The sequence below is a fragment of the Pelobates fuscus genome, chromosome 4 (genome assembly GCF_036172605.1).
Source record: "Pelobates fuscus isolate aPelFus1 chromosome 4, aPelFus1.pri, whole genome shotgun sequence".
In the NCBI taxonomy this organism is placed as follows: domain Eukaryota; kingdom Metazoa; phylum Chordata; class Amphibia; order Anura; family Pelobatidae; genus Pelobates; species Pelobates fuscus.
Window position 1 is genome coordinate 168,000,771 of NC_086320.1, and position 22,506 is coordinate 168,023,276.

At 37.2% G+C, this 22,506-nt stretch overlaps 1 protein-coding gene across 1 annotated transcript in view; it reads left to right on the forward strand.

Moving 5' to 3' along the window:
- F13A1 (coagulation factor XIII A chain) overlaps positions 1-22,506 on the forward strand; it is a 98,131-nt gene that overhangs the window by 19,308 nt on the left and 56,317 nt on the right. The window contains exons 4-6 of the mRNA XM_063451759.1: positions 8,952-9,203; positions 9,808-9,926; positions 11,787-11,894. Of these exons, the coding sequence (XP_063307829.1) occupies positions 8,952-9,203; positions 9,808-9,926; positions 11,787-11,894 (479 nt within the window). The remainder of the gene's footprint in view (positions 1-8,951; positions 9,204-9,807; positions 9,927-11,786; positions 11,895-22,506) is intronic.

Below are 22,506 nucleotides of genomic sequence, written 5' to 3' on the forward strand. Positions count from 1 at the left end.
GGTAGCCCAGGAATGAGAATTACCCCCATGATGGCATACCATTTGCAAAAGTAGACAACCCGAGGTATTGCAAGTGGGGTATGTCCAGTCTTTCTTAGTAGCCACTTAGTCACAAACACTGGCCAAATATTAGTTTTTTGCTTTTTTCACACAAAAACAAATATGAACGCTAACTTCGGCCAGTGTTTGTGACTAAGTGGCTACTAAAAAAGACTAAACATACCCCACTTTCAATACCTTGGCTTGTATACTTTTTCAAATGGTATGCCATTATGGGGGTAATTCTCTTTCCTGGGCTACCACACCGTCTCAAAGGTAACATTACTAATCTGGCAAATTTCAATTTGAAAATGGAACGTTCTATATTTGACCCTGTAACTTTCCAAAACACCATAAAACCTGTTAATGGGGGGTACTGCTGTACTCGTGAGACATCGCTGATTACAAATATGTGCATTTTTTTTGCAGTAAAACCTAACAGTATTATGACATTCACAGCTAAAATGGCAGACGGAAATACAAATTTAAAAAAAAAATCTTATTTTCTCACATTTTTTTACATTTTATTCATAATAAATTATGTTCCATATATGAATAGTTATTGATAAATTAAAGCCCTGTTTCTCCTGAACAAAATGAGATATAAAATAAGTGTGGGTGCACTTAATAGGACAGCGGTGAATTACAGGTGAACAGACATATAGTGCAAATTCCAGGTTTTGTTTACGTTTTGTTTTGATCAGAACGTGTATTATTGACTCCGTCCTGAAGGGGTTAACCCCTTAAGACCTGAGGGCGTACTATTACGTCCTTTTAAAAGCATCTCTAAACGCCGCAGGGCGTAATAGTACGCCCTCCGTTTTTTTGTAACTTATCCGGTCGCCGGCGATCCCACGCCGGCGATCGCGGTTGGGGGGACTCCCAGGGAGCCCCCCCGCGGCACCTCCGTCCTCTTCAGCCCCCGTGGGCCATGTGAGAGTGAGGTCCTTGCGAGGACCTCACAATCACATGGCCGGGATAGCTGGCTGCAGCAATGCCAGCAGGGGGACTAACTGTAATGAAAGTTAGTCCCCCTGCTGGCTGGAAATCAAATTAAAATAAATTAAATAAGTGTAAAAAAATATATATATACTTAGATCATATATATATGTTATATATATATATATATATATATGATCTAAGTATATATATATACACATATACACACACACACATACACTGTCTAGGTGTATTTTACTATTAATATATATATAATTATATATATATTAATATCAAATTACACGTAGACTGATACTGATTAAATATATATATAATTATTGTTATATATATTTATATATAATATAAAAAAATAAATATGTAAATACGTAAAAAAATAAAAATAAAAAATAATTAAAAATAAAATATTACAAAATAAATAGATGTGTTTTATTTCGTTCTAACTGTATTGTGATATTAATATATATATATATTTATATAAAAATACACGTAGAACGAAATAATATATATATCTATATACACAAATATATACGTATATATCACTATATATATATATATATACCTATATATAAATAAAAATATTTAAAAAAAAATATATATATATATACGTATATATACACACATATGTATATATATACATATATTAATGCTACACATATATTTATGTAATAATTTTACATAATTAGGTATCCTAATTAATTACAATTAGCGGGACCTGCCTGACAACCCATGCCGAAAGTATAGGGAATTTAATTTGCTAGCACTATATTTAACCCTATAACTTTCCAAGACACCATAAACCCTGTACATGGGGGGTACTGGTTTACTCAGGAGACTTCGCTGAACACAAATATTAGTGTTTCAAAACAGTAAAATGTATTACGATGATATCGCCAGTAAAAGTGACGTTTTTTGCATTTTTCACGCACAAACAGCACTTACACGGACGATATTATTGCTGCAATACTTTTTACTGTTTTGAAACACAAATATTTGTGTTCAGCGAAGTCTCCCGAGTACAACAGTACCCCTCATGTACAGGTTTTATGGTGTTTTCAAAAATTACAGCGTCAAATATAAGGCTTGTGTTTCATTTTTTTCTCATTAAAATTCGCCAGATTACTTACGTTGCCTTTATGACCCTATGGTAGCCCAAGAATGAAAATTACCCCTATGATGGCATACTATTTGCAATAGTAGACAACCCAAGGTATTGCAAATGGAGTATGTCCAGTCTTTTTTAGTAGCCACTTAGTCACAAACATTGGCCAAAATTGGCGTTTTTTGCATTTTTCACACACAAACAAATACTAATGCTAACTTTGGCCAGTGTTTGTGACCAAATGGCTACTAAAAAAGACTGGACATACCCCATTTGCAATACCTTGGGTCGCAAATGGTATGCCATTATGGGTGTAAATTTATTTCCTGGGCTACTATACAGTCTCAAAGGCAACGTAACCAATCTGGCAAATTTCAATTTCAAATGTAACACGCTATATTTGACCCTGTAACTTCCCAAAACACCATAAAACCTGTACATATGGGGTACTATTTTACACGTGAGACTTTGCTGAATACAAATATGTGTATTTTATTGCAGTAAAAGCAAACAGTATTATGACATTGACAGTTAAAATGTCATGTAGAACAAAAAAAATAAAAAAAATCGTATTTTCTCCCATTTTTTTCATATTAAATTATCATTCATAGCTAAATATTTGATATTAAATGAAAGCCCTGTTTCCCCTGAATAAAATAATATATAATAAGGGGGGGGTGCATTTAATATGAAAGAGGTGAATTACAGTTGGACAGACATATAGCGCAAATGCCAGGTTTTGTTTGCATTTTGTTTCGTTCACAACTTGTACATTTGGCTCAGTCCTTAAGGGGTTAAACAATGTTTATGTTTCTCTTCCATCAATGCATTTGTGCCCTGGTTGTTCTTGGACTGAAATAAAACAATTAAAAAAATGTTTACAAGAAAATAGGTTTCTTGTGCTTGAAAATCAGGTTTATTGTCAAACTTTACAGACTCTCAGCTGTTTGCAATGGACAAATCAACCGAAAGCTATTGAAATAGCTCAACACAACGAATGCTTGAAGTGGTTCCTCCAAATTCAACTGAAAATGCAACTTATAATGACTTCTCCAGTCTCAAAATATTCACCCCCCTGAATAGAATCCCTCACAACAGCACAAATATGCAAAACAGGTGCTGTCTCAAGCACACCTGATGCAACTTATCAAGGGCTTCATTTGCTGCACCAGGTGTGCTTGAGCTGGAACACTTTAAATACCTGAACTGGCTTAGGATTTGTTGAGCAGCACTGCATGTTAGAAATATGGCTAAGTGATCAAAAGTGATCCACAAAGTTAAGACAAGAAATCATCGCCCATCACATAGCAGAAACAGAATTAAAAAATAGCAAAGGCACTGAATGTTCCTAGAGACACGGTTGGAAGCATAGTTCTCAAGTTCAAAGTTGAAGGAACAGTGGTTAGACCACCAGGACAGGGCAGAAAACAGAAGCTATAAATGGCTGCAACCCGATTTCTGAGAAGGCAGGTTGTGAAAACCCTTATGTGACTGCCTCAGCAATGCTGCCAGAAGCTGGTGTCTGGCAATCTGTGGTACCTCTATAATTAGGCGATTTAGGCAGCCGCCTAAATCACCTTAGAGCAGACTGACCTGTCGGGTCCTCAGTCCATGATCGAGGCTCCTCCCATCTGCCCAGAGAGCCAGCCTTCAGTCTGCAGCTCCGCCAGGTGTGAGTTGCAGATTGAAATGTCTCGCGTTCCCCAGCAAATCACAGCTTTGAGACGGATTACCACGGCAACACTATGACTTCTGGAGATCACAGAACTCCTATCACGTGGTCTGCAGCTCACACCCAGTGGAGCTGTAGACTGGATAGGAAACCCACCGGACCACCAGGGAAATAAAAGGTATTACTATCCCCCCTCCTTCCCTGCCTCAGCCCTCATCTCCCTGTCACCCCCCCCCCCCCCCACTCTCCCTGGTCACCTCCTCACTCTGCCACCTATCACTCCCTCCTTTCCTCACTCTGTTCCCTGTCACCCCCTCACTAAGCCCCCCCCTGTCACCATTTACTCAGCCCCTGTCACCCCTTCCTTCCCTCACTTTGTCCCCTGTCACCCCCTCACTAAGCCCATTGTCACCCCCTCCTTCCCTCACTCTATCCCCTGTCACCACCTCACTAAGCCCCCGGTCACTCCCCCTTTCCTGACTTTGTCCTCAGCCACCCCCTCACTAAGCTCCCTGTCACCACCTCCTTCCTCACTCTGTCCCCTGTTACCCTTCTCACTAAGCCCCCTGTCACCCCCTCACTCTGCCCCCTGTCACACCCTCCCTGATAGGGACTATCTCCTACTGGGGGGGAGCATTCGTTACTTGGAAGCATACAAATATATTGTGTGGTTTTCATAGAGGAACCCCTGAACAAAAACTGGCCATTGCACCATTTCTTTTGGGGTGTTTTGTGATATTTTTATGTTTCCCTGTAACTGAGAGATAATTGAGTTATAGTTTCCTGACTCAATTATCTCTCAGACACAGGGATGCCAGGGAGGAACTTGCTATATTTCTGTATGGAGACCCCTGCTTAGTGTCTGTGTATAAATTGATAGTGCTTGCCTGAAATAGACAGATCTACTCCTAGCATTCAGTCTTGACTAATGTATGCGGGGGAAGCTATACCAGCTATAATCACTTTCACAACTTGGTACAGTTTTTTCACACTGGAAAAGGGAGTCCGTGGCAGTAATATACTGGCAGTCAGCTACACCTTTATTATCAACTTTACTTGTTTTAGGGGGAGAACACTATGAATCTATGAAAAATATAATTGTCCAGGCATTATCTGGCATTTATTTTAACTCATTTAATTCCACTTTTACAGCATACTTATTTAGTAAAAATTACCAGGGGTAAAGGCCAAATAATTTTTCGATAATATAATTCTCCAAAAGTCCATTAATAAGCATTTTTCTTGTTTATGTTTTGTTTTGTTCAGTTTTTTTAATTATTTTTTTAAACTCCATTCTAGATAGTTTGGAAAAATTAAGCTTAATAATCAGCAAACAAAATTGTAAAATCTACCATGCAAAATAAATTAATTAATGATATAATATTTTTTCTTTTTTTTTCTTTAGAACTGTACAAACTGTATATTTCCAACATGAAATCAAATGGTTTTCTCTCTCAGTAAATTCCTAATATAATATTAGAGCACGTTGTTCCGTCTGTCAAAAATGCCCCACTATATCACATTGCAATCAAATATTTCCTTCCTATTTTTAAACAATGATCCCTTTCCCCTATGTACACAGGTTGTTTATTTAACATGATTTATATTGATGCCTTTGTGTGGGAGCCATATATGAACTATTTTTAGTCTGAAGTGTATAACAGGTCTTCTAAAATCCATCATTATTGATCAAAGTATTGTGCGTTCTCCTAATGCACAAAATACACTGATGAATGAGGTAAGTTCCAACCCCAGAGAGTTACTGCAAACATATTTCTAAAAATATTGGTTGCATTGAGAGTATAACAATCTTTAACTTCCTAGTGTAGGTTACAGAGTTTATATTCGGATTGTCTAGTAAAAACCCTTTTGTCTTCTGTTCAAGAGATGATAGTATGGATTTTGGAGAAACATTATTTAATTTTACTATTGCTTGCATTCTACTTATAATCTCTGACAAATTCTTTAGATTTTTATAAATGTGATAAGTTTGTCCAAAACCAGGGCATTGATCTTTGTCCGAATGGAGGCCACTTCGACTGTTCGGGAGTTCGAAGAACCATTGTTTAAAGTCCCAATGGCCACAAATAGGGTCTCTCAACCACAATAAATTAAAGGGGCTATAGTCACATGGTAAAAGGCTGGCAAGTAGTCCCCTCCAAAAACCAGTGGTGAGGTCACTTTCGCTACAACCACGGACTAGCATACCGAACGATCAATCTCTATACGTCAGCCATATCGGCAGGCCACCAGGGCTGGAACGGATTTCCTGCAGATAAACATCTCTTGGTATGTTGACTCCTTCATGGCACCAAAATTTGCACGTCTTCCACGTCCTAAATTTTCCTCATTATGGGATGTGAGCCTTGTCCTTCGACTCTTTGAGAATTGGCCTCAAAATGAAGACCTTTTGCTCAAGTAACTCACGGCAAAGTTAGTTATGTTGCTTTGTCTCATCTCCTGTAAACGTGTCTCAGACGTTCGTGCACTGGACATTTCGTCACGTTCCTTTACTCCAGATGGCGTTTCCTTTGACATCTCAAGGCGTACGAAGACATCCATTACCTCTGTCGTTTATCCAGCTTTTCCACATAATGCTAACCTATGTCCAGTGGCCTGTCTCAAGGAATATGAGGATCCGTGATCCTACAATCCGTGATCCTACATATGCTGATTTGTTTCTAGACCTTTGACGCCCATATCAACCTGTTTCTACAGTGACCTTATCTCGTTGGGTCAAATGGATCATGAAGTCGGCTGACATCGACACTTCCAAATACGGAGCACACTCTGTTAGAGGCGCTATGGCATCAAAAGCTTTCTCCTTAGTTTGCAAGTTAGAGTACCTTCTCTGTACTGCTGATTGTTCCCTGGAATCTACTTTTCAGGAATTCTATTTTCGTCCAGTTCCTAATTTTTCCACAACGGTGGTTGCACAGGTTTGAATTAGCAAAATATAAGCCGCTGTGTCCTTATAATAAAATTACCAGATTTTACTAATTTCATGACGTAAAGTCATGTTTTAATTAAGGACACAAAGGCGGGTATTATTCCACTCGACACAGGTATGTTACACCCTCCCTGGGGTATAGGTATATAATTTCACGAGAAATATACAGTCGTCATAGTAATGTGGTTATTCATCTAATTTAACTATTTCTGTTGATGTTAACGTTGAAGAATTGGATACACTGCACTGTTACTAGACGCACTGCGGATAGGATTACATATACAAGGACATATTGCACCACTTATTTCTTTGTCTTTACAGCCTCCTAATTGGTTTCACATTAGTCCACATCAGTCCCTCACATTCTCGAACGGATGTGTGCAAGTTTAATTCCAAGTTGCATTGTTGAATTATCCCAGAGTTGCTGTTCTTCACATCTAGTTGGTCGTCTACTTCTGTCTAGTTGGAATGTTCGTCGACAGCAGTACGAAAGAGGAGTGGCTTAAGGTCACATGGGATATTATAGTGCAAGGAGCATTCCTATTGGTTACTATGTTGTATGATGGTTAAAATAAAGCATAATACTCGCCTCCGTGTCCTTAATAAAATCATGACTTTACGTAATGAAATTAGTAAAATCTGGTAATTAGCAAACAGCTCTCCTTTACAGTCTCTTTTGTTGTTTTTTTCTTTGTCTTTTCATTTTACAGTTTGTCAGTTTTTGACCCAATAATATGTATGGTTTTACAAAAAAAGTGTACATTTTTACGCATATCTGTGGTTAATGCTTTTTATGCTTATCTGTGTTTTGCCTCTATTGTAGAAGCTTAACCAAGAACTTACATCTATCAATTTGTGTAACTATATATTTATATTATTTTATTAGTTCTGGTGAAGTGGAATAATTTTTTATTTGTAAGGCAGCATGCGACTTACTGAACATATGCTAATGGTTGAAAATTCAACAAACTAGTTGTTACAATAAACATAATAAATACGACTTTAGCACAACCAGCAATTTTAAAGACTTTTTGTTCACCAAAATAAGACCCTACCCTAAATCAAAAGATGTGTCATTCTTATCCTGGAAGTTTTATTATCCATCTCAGTTGAGAGTTCATATTCCTCTCACAGGATTCTTTAACAAAAGCCTAATTATCACACTGGGCTCTTTAAAGGAACACTCCAAGCACCATAATACTACAGTATGATACAGTGGTTATGGTGCTTGAAGTGCCTCCCCACCCTCCATTGTATGTAAATAGTCAAAAATGTAATGGTTCACCAGCGGTGATAAAGGAAACATATTTGTTGCTTTTTTTTTTTTTTTTGTATTGCCATTTACCAGTTTATTACATCACAGATATATACTACACTATAGTAATGTGTACTTAACTTGGCAAGATATGTATATTTAATCTGGTGGGAACTCCCTCAGATATTTTGCTTAGTTTTGTTTTATTTTGAGGTAAATGGTACATTGTTAGCTAGTAAACACGTACAAAAATAGATTTTGAGATTAGGATAGTGTGGTACCATTTAATCAAGGTAACACTGAGATTCACTACAACTTCTACAATTTCACTTCTGAATCACTAAGAATTATAAACCGAAGGACATTATTGAATGATAAAAATAAGCATTTGGAGCTAGGAATGTTTGCAGACTGACGTCACAATGATTTATATTTTTTAAAGCTAGTTGACTTTTTTTTATTATATTCTTTGTAAAGACGCACTATGGGGACTCCATATTCCTTCTACGTGGAGCCTGGACTTGGTTTTGGACCATAGGGTTACAATTATATTTCAATAAATTTATCATTTAAATATGGCACTCTTGGTTTTTCATTTTTCTCAAAAAAGGCCAGGTTTTTAACCCCTTAAGGACATATGACATGTGTGACATGTCATGATTCCCTTTTACTCCAGAAGTTTGGTCCTTAAGGGGTTAAGAAACTGTGTTACTATACCCATACCTACACAAGGATTTTTTTGTGATAAGATAATCAAGAATTTCGACAAACAAAATACTCTTTCAATAAATTTTACTAAAAATATGACTTAATAACACAATATAAATAGGGTTTTTGTTGGGTAAGGCAAATTTTATTTGTGACAGCCAAGCCAAGCCAAAACCTGTGACTCTATAAGTGCAGCTGCCTTCTTTAACCACTAGTCATGTCTTTATTTTCTAATTTACTAATGTTTATAACCATTTTTCATTTTCAGGTCGCTATCCACAGCAAAGCAAAGGCACATATATACCAATTCCAATAGTGGACAAACTAGAAGTAGGAAAATGGGGAGCAATAATCACTCGCAAAGAACACAACTCTGTCAACTTAACCATTTTATCTGCACCAGACTGCATTATCGGGAAATTCAGAATGTATGTGGCTGTACTAACACCCCATGGCATTATGAGGACAAATAGGAACGCTGAGACAGATACTTACATTCTCTTCAACCCCTGGTGCAAAGGTAGGACATGATACAAAATCTTGTTGATGGTGGTAAATGTTAATGGAATGTTGGAACTTAATTAAACTATAATAAAGCTTTGTTTTGCATTGGAGTCTACCATTATCATTGTCCTTATAGCCAAGGTTCATTTTAAACACTGTCTCAGAAGTAGAGAACTCATCACAGCGAGCTAGCAAATTTCTTGCTTTGTCTTCTGTTGAGGGCCTTTGGAAATTATCATGAGTGCCAACTAAAGAAATCAAAAATATAACAAAGGACCTCTGAGGATAGAATTTTGGTTTTGTGTTCCATGTTTGGGTTTGTGCATTAGGAGGGACATTCTGAGATTTTTGTCGTCTTTTTTATGCAGGCTAGATCAAATCCTGAGGCCTCATTTCATATTCATAAGCCTCCTTATTGACCATCAGCAAATCTAATAAAAAGGAAGGAGCCATCATCCACCAATCCTTCTACTCAAAATAATTTCTATTAATTGATCATTATGTCATATCACCTACACAGAGATAAGCTCACTGATTGGCTAAAATGTTCACATTAATATATCACGTGTCAAATTGCTATTCACCGTTAATTTATGGAGAATTGTTTTAATTATGTCTAGAGGATGCAGTGTACATGGATGAGGAGCAAGAGTTAGAGGAGTATGTCATGGATGATGTCGGTGTGGTTTTTCATGGAGATATAACCAACATGAAGACAAGAAGCTGGGAATATGGGCAGGTGAGGTTCATTTTAGTTTTTTCTACATTTAAAACTTGGTGCCTAATGATTAGCTTTCATTTATCTTCAAGATTTATACATAAGATCTCAGATTTATGCTTTCTTAGTTCCTCTGTCAAGTTTAAGCCCTCACTTCTTAAGTACAAATATCATAATTTATATAAATGCTTTGAGCTTCAAATCCACATTCTGAACCATAATACCATTGATCAATTCCCAAAAAGATGTGTAGCTCAAATTACAATACAACCATCTAAAATGAACACTCCAAGCCCCATAATCACTACAGCCCACTAACGAGGGTGAGAAAGTTGTTTTAAAAAAAATAAAAAATAAATCAGAAAGACGAATGAATGAATAGAAATTTCAAATGAACGAACGAAGACCTCTTCTTTTTTTGACTTGTGTTTTTTTTTCCGCTCAGGTTTTTTTTTTTTTTAACGTTCGACAGGTATTATGGCTTTTTTATTTGGCCTTTTTTGGGGCTGAAAAAGAAGGTTTAGGGAAAAAGAAGACCTCTAATGATAAGTATGATTTTTTTTTATTTACAGGTATTTAGTTTTTTTGTAGGTAGGGTTTAATTTTATTAGGGAGGGGGTGACTCGGGGCTTGGGGACCCCTAGTCACTTGTGTTTTTTACATTTAGCCCCCCCTTTTGTCACTAAGGGCCCCCACCCACCACTCATGGTTGAGGGCTTGGGGGGGAGACAATAGGTTTCCCCTCCCTTTTGTTACTTAGTGCCCCTACCTGCTGCACATGGGTGGGGCTCGGGGGGAACAATAGGTTCCCCCTTTTGTTACTTTTGGACCCCACACGCCACTCATGGGTAGGGGCCAGGGGGGAGACAATAGGTCCCCCCACCTTTTTTTTTACTTTTGGCCCCCCACCCTGCACTCATGGGTGGGGGCTGGAGGGAGGCAATAGGTCCTCCCCCTTTGTTACTGTAGGCCCCAACGCGACGCTCATGGGTGGGGGCTAGGGGGGAGACAATAGGTCCCCACCTTTGTTACTTAGCACCAACACCCGCCCCTCATAGGTGGGAGCCGGGAGGGACCCTAGGTCCCCCGTTTAGTTTAATAGCCACCACTTGCACGGCATGGGTGGAGGCTCTGGAGGAGGGACCCCTATTTCCCCACCACCCCGTTAATTATTTGCATAGGAGTGGGGGTTCTTTTTTTTTTTTTTTACAACAGTGAGCAGCCACTGGCTGCTCGCTGTTTAGTAGACATGCCCCTACTCACGAGATATATACCGACTAGGGGCAGAAGGGAGATTTTAATCTCCCTTAATTACTAATACTAAGTTAGCTCTACTTAGTATTTGTAAATTTGGCTGAAAGACCATTTTTGGTAGATAGCTCCCTGATACCGTGGAAATTAGGGAGCTATCTACTAAGCAGCTGAAAGATAGGACAGGATCAGCATTTCATTCATTCAAATGAAATTCCGATCGAAACAGAAAGTACCGAAGGTCCTCCTAACATGAATGGAGAAACTATTCTCATGCACAGGTGCACCGGTGTCCTGACCAAATGACAGGGTGTTGGGGAATAGTTAAAGGAAGCACTGCAAGATCACAGAGGAAAGGATGAGTATTGTGGGAACATTTCTTTGACCACAGGAAGTGGGTCAAAGCTGGACAAGCGTAGGAATAATACATAAGACAAAGTAGTCCCTACTTTGTCTTATGTTTTAATGAAGACTAGAGCAGTTAGAAAAAAATGAAGAACATATCCTGAGAGGGGGAGAGAAGAGGAAGCGATTGGGAAAACATAAGTTCGGTATGACAGTGCCGCTTTAAGATATACTGCATCAATCATTGCTAATTTGTTTTATTAACACTGTGATCATTTCTTCCAGTTTGAAGAACGGGTCCTTGATGCTTGCCTTTATATAATGGACAAAGCTCAACTAGATCTTTCTGGACGAGGAAATCCTATCAAAATTAGTCGAGTTGGATCTGCAATGGTAGGTATATATATATACATACCTATATATATGTATGAAAGCAATTGTCTATACATCTAGTATAAACAGATCATTTCCAAACTCATCAATCTTTCTATTAACCCAGCTCTGCAATTTCCACCTCTGTAAAGAAACACTGTAGTGATAGGAATAGAAACCTGTATTCCTAACATTGTAGTCTACCTGTCCCTAGGTAGTTTCACCCCACCACCCATGTGCAGTGTAAAATCTAAGAAAAATATTTTACTTATTTTTTTCCAGCACTCTCTATGCACTGCTGCCTGCTTGTCCTAGAAAGATGTCAATCTGTAGGCAGAGCCTCCAGGAAGACGGTCTAATTCAGTGCTTCTCATAGAGGACATGGTTGGCACTTGCCGCAATCCACCAGTGAAAATCTTGCCCTAGGAGATAATTTCATGCAATAATTCTCTATGACAAGCCATGAACGACACTGTGCATGTGCGTATTATGTCCCAGTATACATGTGAAAGGGAGCTAGGAATTAAAAGTCCCAGATGAAGGAGTGGCTTGAAGTTACTAAAATAGAGCATTTTGAAGGCTAGGACATGGAGGGAGAAATTAGATAAAGTTCTTATTGTGCCTACAGTGTTCTTTTATATTTATAATCGTCCCAAATAGGACTATACTTAAAACAATCAATTAAGTATTCTCTGTGTTCTCTGAGAAAGAAGGGCACCTGTTTTCTTACCACTTTACAACAAAGCAAAATAAATAACATTATTTAAAAATTATTATTTAGAATTCTGAAACACCAAAGCATTACCTGTTTCTGGTGTTAATTTAAGTTGTGTCTGCTCTAGTATTCTGGAATACTGAGAACAGTTACTATTAGTTTATATAGAAACCAACACACAAAAACTAAAAGCATTCACTTTAAATTCTCAACAATTCACACTTGAGAGCGTAAACCCTGTGAATGTCTTTCTGTGTGACTTTCTTTTCAGTAAAGCTAGTAAAAGCTAGCTACAGGCTTTAAGGCGATGGTAGCTTTGCTCAGAGAACACATTCAAAGTTAAATATTTCCATCTGTTTTCTGGAAATACACATGTTTTAATAAAAGTGAAAACACATTTGTTAATGGTAGAGCATGCGATGTTGCTCAACGTTTTAATTACAACATGCCTTAAAGCCTCTGACCCAATCATAAATTTAATGAAACTCAGATTTTATTTGCTTCAAAAGCGCACACGAATACACACAAACACGCTAGTGAGACCTCAAAATGAGGAATCTTTCAGGAATGTGGCCCATGAAACCCGAGTGTTAGCACGACTTCATTTCTCAAATTCTTCTTTGTAAAGGATTGCTTCATTGTTATCCAGGTAACTGAGACCTCACCCAAATTCAAAGTTTACTGGTTGTGATTTTATGGATATGAAGATCTTGTTCTGATACAGGTCCAGCAAATGATTATTTTAATTTTAGTCTTCTGCATTGTAAATTTTAATTTAGGATTGATTAATGTACTCCTTTTATAATCGTAGTCATTTATGTAAATAAAGCCTGGTTATGTTTTTTTTAATTCAGATTAATGCCAGCAGTGGCTGTTGTCAGAACAAAAAAGATCTAACAATAGGTAATACATAGTATACAAACAACACTGCAGATACTGGGATCTTGACCATGGCATCTAGGCAATTTGTGACCAAACCAGATGACAGTACTTACTGAAAAGTTGCCATGTCAAAGGAAGCATTTGCTGTTCATAGGATGTCGCGTTCTTATTCTTCTTCAAGCCAATGTTTCTCTAAATTTAGCAGGAGCCTTCTGCATGCAAACTGGGAACCAGCAAAAGAGTGGCAGCAGCCTCAGAGCATGGGTGAGCTAGAGTGCTTGACAGAGGCTAGCAAAATGTCAGCCGGAGAGGAAAGACTTAAGATGACCAGGCTAAATATTGGTTCAAGACAGGCACTTTATTGAGAACCACATCAGCAACGTTTCGACTCCAAAAGGTCTTTGTCAAGCTTGACAAAGACCTTTTGGGGTCAAAACGTTGCTGTTGTGGTTCTCAATAAAGTGCCTGTCTTGAACCAAGGAGTGCCTAGACCCCTATTATTTTACTAATGTTTGGAAATCTGGTGTTTGATTCCGGCTCAGCAAGCATCCTGGCTCAGATTTGTGGGAGTTAGTGCAGTTCCACATATACTATTCCAGGCTAAATATTGGTCAACTGCATCTGTACAGTGTTTGCAGGACATAAACTAGGTCCATAACAGTGGCAGTATAGGTCAATAAGGTGAGAGAGCTATGAGGTGCTCTAGTAGTATATGTGCATTACCTGGCAATGAGGAATGGGTACATTTCATGGCTGGTGTAATTTTATTTTTTTCTGCTATAAGTCCTCGACATAGTGGAGAAGACTACTAAAAAAACATAAAACACAGTTATCTAAGTTCCGTGATCATGCCATATTGAAATTAAATAACTAGCAAATCCATTGAAGTGTCCCGATGGCAGCTTAAACTGCAATGTGTTTTTTTTTTTTTAGAACACCTCAAGAGCATGTAAGGTTATATGTGTCAATTTTTTTCGGTCCTCCAGCCTGTGTCTCTGTATAGTGTGTGGCTCTGCACATCACATTGTTGGGCAACAGATTCCACAATATTTCAATATTCCTTTTTAAATTCTCATACTGTGTTGTGTCACATGTATTTAAAATAAAACCATGTTCAAAATCTGCCTTGTTCTAAACATTCTGTCCTGCCAAGAGAGCTCTCCTTGTGCATGAAAGGCGTACTATGATGCCTTTGGTCCAATGTGATGGAAAGTGGCAGCCCAATATCTGATGTACAGCAATACGTCATTTCCAGTCATTTAGTGGAGAAAAATAATGCTTTATTGCTCATGGCATCAAAGACAAAGAGAAACTTTAGCATAGCTCTAGGGAAGCCAGGAAGGCTGATTTAGTATCTAATTGAGGATAACATACTATCATACTTTCAAGAGCATTTTTTTACTACTATGGAAAACATGCAATAAAAAGATCATATAAATTGATGACACCTGTGCATTTTTATGATTACAGATGGCCACGTGCAGTTTGATATATTTTTTGGATTAATTATATATTAATTGTTTATGCGTAACAGAAACACTACCCATTGTGTGCAAGAGTGCGCACTTATGGAATGTTGCTAATGCCTGTCCGATGTTCAGAACTTTCTGTTAAATATAGCAGAGATGTTTATCTGTATAAAATTGTATTACTGCAATAAATGAACATATCATACTATTTGCGTTCTATAAGTAAATGTACTCAGAGAGTTGGAAAAACCAACCACTCTGAGTAAGAACTGGAATATAATGTAGATTAATAATGCAAATAGATGTATCAATGGTGTACCAATAAACTGTATGTCAATAGGGATTGGCTATGAAATGTGAAGAGAGACACTCTGGTGAAGTGCAATCTTAGCCTAAATGGCTTACCTCCAGGTTACCTAGTGGAAAGTATTGACTCACTATGCTTCAATGAGACGACTGACTAAAGACTTTAATTAACTCTATTTGGTCAAGTCTAGTCGCTCTGAGCTTGTGAGGTTGGTCCCTAGGAGACTGGTCACTAGAGAAAAAATTGCCTGATTTATGGAGTGTGCTGTGTGAATAATGATGGCGTAATAAGGGTTTATTGCCTATAAATCCACATCATATTTCACAATGGTCAGCAATGTCCAAAAGCCGGCTGATTGGAACAAGTGGCTGCTTGGTTGTTAAAATTCTTGTAATTGGGGTACCTGTAGAAAGTGGGTAGTGCACCTTGAAATGATGGTGCATTGGCTAATCCACTAAACAGTTGTAACCTCTAGATAGTATGCAGCTGACAGTCAAAATGATGTCCCAAACCTTGCAATGTCAGAATCTATCTAGACATAGAGGTAGTGACCAGTTAGGAGGTATAGAGAAGAGAAAGGAAAATTTAAAGTGACTCTATGTGCAGAACCATACTTAGGATGTTGGTTGCCTGCACATAGTGATAGGTAGCCCAAGTGGAAAAGGAAAGGAAAAGCTTTGAGCCCGACGCGCGTTTCGGTGCTTTCTATGATGCACCTTCGTCAGGGGCGAATTTGCGTTCTATACCTGCATTGCTCATTAATTTTTACGTTTCTCACATTGCTTAGACATGAAGGACGGGAAGTTAAAACATACCACATGGAAAAGATTTACTTTTAACTTTCAGTTGCTGAAATAGAAATTTACTTAATATACAAAAGAGTGTATGTCATACATTTTATAGACCAAGGTTCAGTAGGATTAGCTTTAATATAGTTGATTTGTTTGAACCCCAAAATCTGGTCACAGTAATATATTGTCTCAGCTATCTGTGGGTACAGCACACAATCTCAAACATACAAAATGAATTTAAAATACTATATGCATTAAAACAGAGTTAAAATGTTGCTGGCATGAAAAGAGAATGTTTTCATTGTTGTAGCATTTAACATGACAGGCGTGGTTGCAAAATTTGGTACACAGCTGTACCTGATGCTGACATGGGTTACAGAAGATTACCCAATTACCCAAACTTAGAGTTAAGGGTGACTTTGAGTTACCATTAGTGTCATTACAAGTTCACCCTATTTAACTGAGATACTTAAATTATTCCTTTGTTGTGACAAATGTATTGCCTCAAGTCATGGTTAACCCATTTCTACCACCAACATCAATATTATAGGTTTGCTCCATCCATCCTAACTCATCCCAAATAAAAAAAAAATCATCACAAAATGAAACAGTTAACATCTCCTGATTTTTAGCACCCATTACCAGAGCACAGAGGGACAGTAAATGATAGATTTCCCCTTCTACACTATACAGGAAGCTTCATGGATTAAAGGGACGCTGTAGGTACCTAGACCACTTCAGCCCATTGAAGTGGTCTGGGTGCCAACTCCCATCATCTTTAACCCTGCAAGTGTAATTATTGCAGTTTGTATAAACTGCAATAATTACCTCTGAGGGTTAAGTCCTCATCTAGTGCCTGTCTAGAAGACAGCCACTAGAGGGACTTCTGGCTTCTTAGACGACTTTTGGTAGTCTAAACAATGCTGGACGTCCTCGCACTATGCACGAGGATCTCCTATGCCACTGGAATCCCAATAGAAAAGTATTGAATAATGCTTTCCTATGGTGAGATCTAATGCGCGCGTGTGACTATTGCCGCGCATGCGCATTAGGTCTCCCTCGAAAAAGGACGTTGGCAGGGGAGGAGCGTGGGTGGAGCGTGGGCGGAGCCTGACCCTGCGCCGAGGGACAACGGCGATGGAGTCAGGTGGAGGAGGAAGGGAGGAGGGTAGGAGAGATGGAGACCTCAAGCACGTACCAGACTTATTTTAGGTTGCAATAGCAGCCTCAATTCCCTGTATAGAATGCAATACCAAATTTATTTAATTTTTTTGTAAAATTTACTTAAAACATGCTTTGTTTGCTAATATGAATATTCTAGTCCATTGCCAGACATACATCCTAAAGCAGTTGTTCCCAACCAAGTCTTCCAGGAGGGCCAAGACCAATGGTTTCGGTTTTGTCGGTATCCCCATAGGAAACAGAATTAAAAAATGTCCAAATCCTGGAATATTGGTGCAATTTGAAGACTGGGTAGGGAACCACTGTCCATAGCCATGCAACACAGTTTTACATATTATACCACTGTTGTATAGTATTAAACCATCAACTAATTAGGAAGGCATTACACATATTACATTAATAGACTAGCCTGATAATTTGATAAAATACCCTTACCATAACAAATTATATTCCACTTTGCAATAACATTCTGTATTAACATTTAAAATTATATTTTATCGTTAGGAAAGTATACTTAAGTTTCAATGTCTCTAACCTTTTCACATATGGATAGCCATATGAGTTAATGAAGCAGTACCATTTCTATAGCAACATTTAGGAATGTGTATTTTTGCTTATTTTGTTAACGCTATCTATTGATGAATTAGGGAGGTTAATTGGCAGAGTAACATAACAAGCTTGTGATTAACAGACTACAATTCTCAAAGTGTAAATTAGCCAGATCATTTTCTAGCTTTTAATAAAATATCCAGGCATCGTGTGGCAGGAACAGAAGTATTAAAGCAGCGGCTGATGTGTTGTCAATGCATCTGTTGATCTTACAAAATGTTAATTATCAATCTTCCAGCAGCAGACATTTCTGTGTTTTAGCAACTCCTAATTACTGGAGCAATTGTACAAATCATCTGTGCAAGATACAAGAAACAATAAAATGGTGCATTGAAATGTATTTTATTGTCTTTGTTATGTTCAGAAAACCTATTTTAGACATTTTTTGCAGTTTGTTGGGGATCTAGAGTTTTGGACTTTAGTAGTATGTACATGTGATTAATGGGGACAGAACTATTTTGACACATGATTAATTTGTGCACATAAATATTCAGGTTATTGACTCTTGGAACATAACCCTACCACACTCCCAAACCTTAATCTTAACAGCCGCTCCTAGCTAACTCTCAACAATATTCCTAATCCTTAACCCTAATCTCAATGAAATCTAATGTCTAACCCTTAACCCTAATTTAAAACCTTTATGCCTAACAAAATGACTAAATAAGCAATAAACTCTAATCATTTTAATTCCTTATTATGTAACCAAACCATAATCTAAAACCTTTTCCAGAATTCTGATTCAAAATGTTACCCCTAACCCTAACATCTATCCCAACACCTAATCTTAAAACCTATCATATACCAATATTGCTCTGTAAAACACCACATTATACCATAATGCCCATAGCTACGAAATAAAAGAAAAAAAAAAAACTTTAAAGTTTATTGCATCTAGCTATTGTTTATACTTTTTACCACTTGCCTTTTACCACAGTGGCATTGTGCTTAATAAGAAGGAATTACAACGTAGTCACCGCTAGGAACAAATACTATGCGTATTACCCTATTCCTATCCTCAAACAGATATTAGCTTTTTCAGTAGAATACAGATGTTGTGGTTTAATATGTGCAAATTATGTTTGATGATCAGAATGTCATAGAAAGCAAACTCAAGCTGGTAATTTGTAGAAATGTAAATATCTTTACATTTCCATTTTGTACAAAAAAGATAAACTAGTACAGGCCGGATATTTAGTTATGCCCATTTGTCTTTCACAGTTATACTCAATAAAATGTTCTATGAACTAACTGTCTATAATAGGATTAGTAAATTCACAATAGAAAAATATATAACCCCATAGTTTATAGGAGCTTTGGGTATTCCCAGTGTAACTTTAGCAGATTTAGACTTGTGATTAATGGCTTTTCTTTGCCATGGAGAACTCCAACTGGGGCATTGCTCACTCAAGATTACAAACTAAAACATGAGATCTCATTTTCAATTAGGTAAGGGTTGGGTCCAAGACATTAAACTGAATATGCACCTCAACTAAACTGACTCAGAATTATTGCAATGGGTTCTATTTGAAAAATAAAACAGCTGATATTAATCAGGTGATAACATTTACAATTAATCTGAGGAAAATAAAAAAAGAGACTGAACATGACATTCTAAAACTATGAATAGTAGAATTAACAAATCAATAGGGGTGGAGCTTTTATTTCCTTGAAATAGGGGTGGAGCTTTTATTTCTTTGGGTGTCTGTGTTCATAATGAGATCCTGTTCTAAAGATAATATTGTTGCTGACTATGTCCTTCAACCATAATACCTTGGCATGGTCTGCAAGGTCATTTATCTAGAAGGAATAAAAAATAGGTTAAAGGAATTATACCAGCAATGGGAGCTACAGTGAAAGACACATTTGTCATGGAACGGAAGGCAGTAGTATAACATATCAGAAAAAAAAAGCGTGAAAGAAGTAATTTTATGAAACTTTAAAACTTTATTTATAAATACATTTTCTGTACAAAATACTAAAAAAAACAAAGAGTAGTGTCTTGGTTTACCACAGCTAAATGCATTTAGTAAACTAAACTGATCACTTTCCAAAGTTTAAAGTTTCCTTGTGGAATTTTCCAGTTGCATTACTAAAAAAACACTCCAAGATAAATAAATAGTAAGAAAGGTTTAGGCTCATGGGATTAAGACCTGTATGCAGGCAGTCAGTGTATGTAGAAAATATATTTTAATGTCACAAGTTCACTGAGAAGCACACATTTTTGGTCTCGGAGATTCTAGTAAGCAGATTAAATTGGTTCCATAGTGGAGAAACAACATCAGGTAGATTTTATCCTTTCAAAAATGGAAAATGGCACAATTGAGAGCTACTTGTAATGTAATGCATCTACTAATTCAATATATAATCAATCAACAGTATTTAGAAATCATTCAATGTGCGGCTCTGTCTGTGTCATCCATTAGCACGTCTTGAAGCATTTAATAAAAAACAGCAAAAGTGTATTATTAAATCATAGAAAGAACTATGAAAGCTATAATCAAATTAGAATGGTTGCTCTTACGTTTAGGGTACATTTTAACAGCTCAAAGTTAGCTGTTAGTTTTGTTAAGCTTTGGTTGAAAAAATGCCTGTTTTTAATTTTTCTCTTTAAAAAAAAAAGTATCTTTCTGCACCCACACAGCCTACGCCCAGCCAATTAAGAACTATTTATTCATAATGGAAACCCGGTGCATACAACCATGGTACCGGATCCTCAAGATACTTCTTGTTCATACATTAGAAGGAGTTAGGTTTTTGTGTTCAAACGGCTTTTATTTGTGTCATCGGATACGTATAACAATGCGATAAGATAGTAAAATAGGAGACACGCAGGTCTCGCAACAGTGGGAGCAGCCATATAAATATAAAGTGATGAACACCAAAACAATATTAACAAGTAGAAGGTAGTACAGTAGCAAAATTGTTAACTTCGTTACGGTACATGTAGTAAATATGCAAACATCTGTATCCTATAATCGGTTGCAAAAGGGTAGGTTTATCAATTCTGTGTGAGCCAGATAGTGACTGTGTAGTGTATGGACAAGATACGCCAGTCATCATAATGGCCGTGTACAGCCGAGGAGTATCTTTGAAGCGGATAGGGGCTATTATAACATCTGTGGTAAGGTTGACCTGAAGAAATAAGTCAGAGAGGGGACTCGTCGTCCTATAAATTATTGAGGAATAATGGGTTTCTATTGGGTCCCATTGCCTCGCGCTAGAAGGAGTTAGGTTTTATCATACTTTGTATATATAACTACGTGCATGTAGAATTTATTTTCCTGCAGGTATTTTCTGAATAATGATCCATAAATCTACAGTGCATACAGGATAATTAGTAATTGCACAGAAGTAATAGCCATGATAATATATGTGTATATTTAAAAACAATTAATCTCATGTCATTGTACAGAACACTGGTGAGACCTCACTTGGAGTATTGTACGCAGTACTGGAGACCGTATCTCAAGAAGGATATTGATACTTTGGAAAGAGTTCAGAGAAGGGCTACTAAACTGGTTCATGGATTGGAGGATAAAACCAGGAAAGGTTAAAGGATCTTAACATGTATAGCTTGGAGGAAAGACGAGACAGGGGGGATATGATAGAAACATTTAAATACATAAAGGGAATCAACACAGTAAAGGAGGAGACTCTATTTAAAAGAAGAAAAATTACCACAACAAGAGGACATAATCTTAAATTAGAGGGACAAAGGTTTAAAAATATAAGGAAGTATTACTTATCTGAGAGGGTGGATGGAATAGCCTTCCAGCTGAAGTGCTAGAGGTTAACACAGTAAAGGAGTTGAAGCATGCGTGGGATAGGCATAAGGCTATACCAACTATAAGATAATGCCAGGGACTAATGAAAGTATTTAGAAAATTGGGCAAACTAGATGGGCTGAATGGTTCTTATCTGCAGTCACATTCCATGTTTCTATAATGTTACAGCTTCTCCCACACTCTGAGAGAAGCAAAGACATGGTGCGGTTTAACATAGACAGATCAACTGAAAATGTGCACAGCTCACATGTTCATACTGTATACTTAAAGGTCTTCTGCATGTTCATGTTATCTGTCAGAGGTTTATTTACTAAGTACCACACTTGAGAGAACTGAAAACAAAAATATATTTTTTAATATATATAATATATAATATATATATATATATATATATATATATATATATATATATATATATATATATATATATATATATATATATATATATATATATATATATATATATCACTACATGCACACACATTATTATTTACAAATTGTGATATTAGGAAGTTTTTCTCAATTTCAAATTCACCCTGGGATGTGCAACAATAGGAGCTTGTATGTTTTTTTTTTTTTGGGGGGGGGGGGGAGGAGGTTTGTTTTAGTTTTGTTTTTTAAATTCTTTATTTACGGTTAGGTTACGGTCAAGCTCGACATGCCATAATAGCATTAGCAAGCACTTCATAAACATATATCATCATGGCATTTAGTAAACTTGCACATTTTGAAGTTATAGCAGACAGAGGTATTGGGCTGGTCAAACATGACTAACTGTTCAGGCAGAAAACAAGGCTTAAAGGGACAGGTAGACATGTGGAGTGTAGGTAAACATGAAACTTCAAAATGCAAGGTATAGGCTAATTATAGGGTGAGACATCATCTGTAGT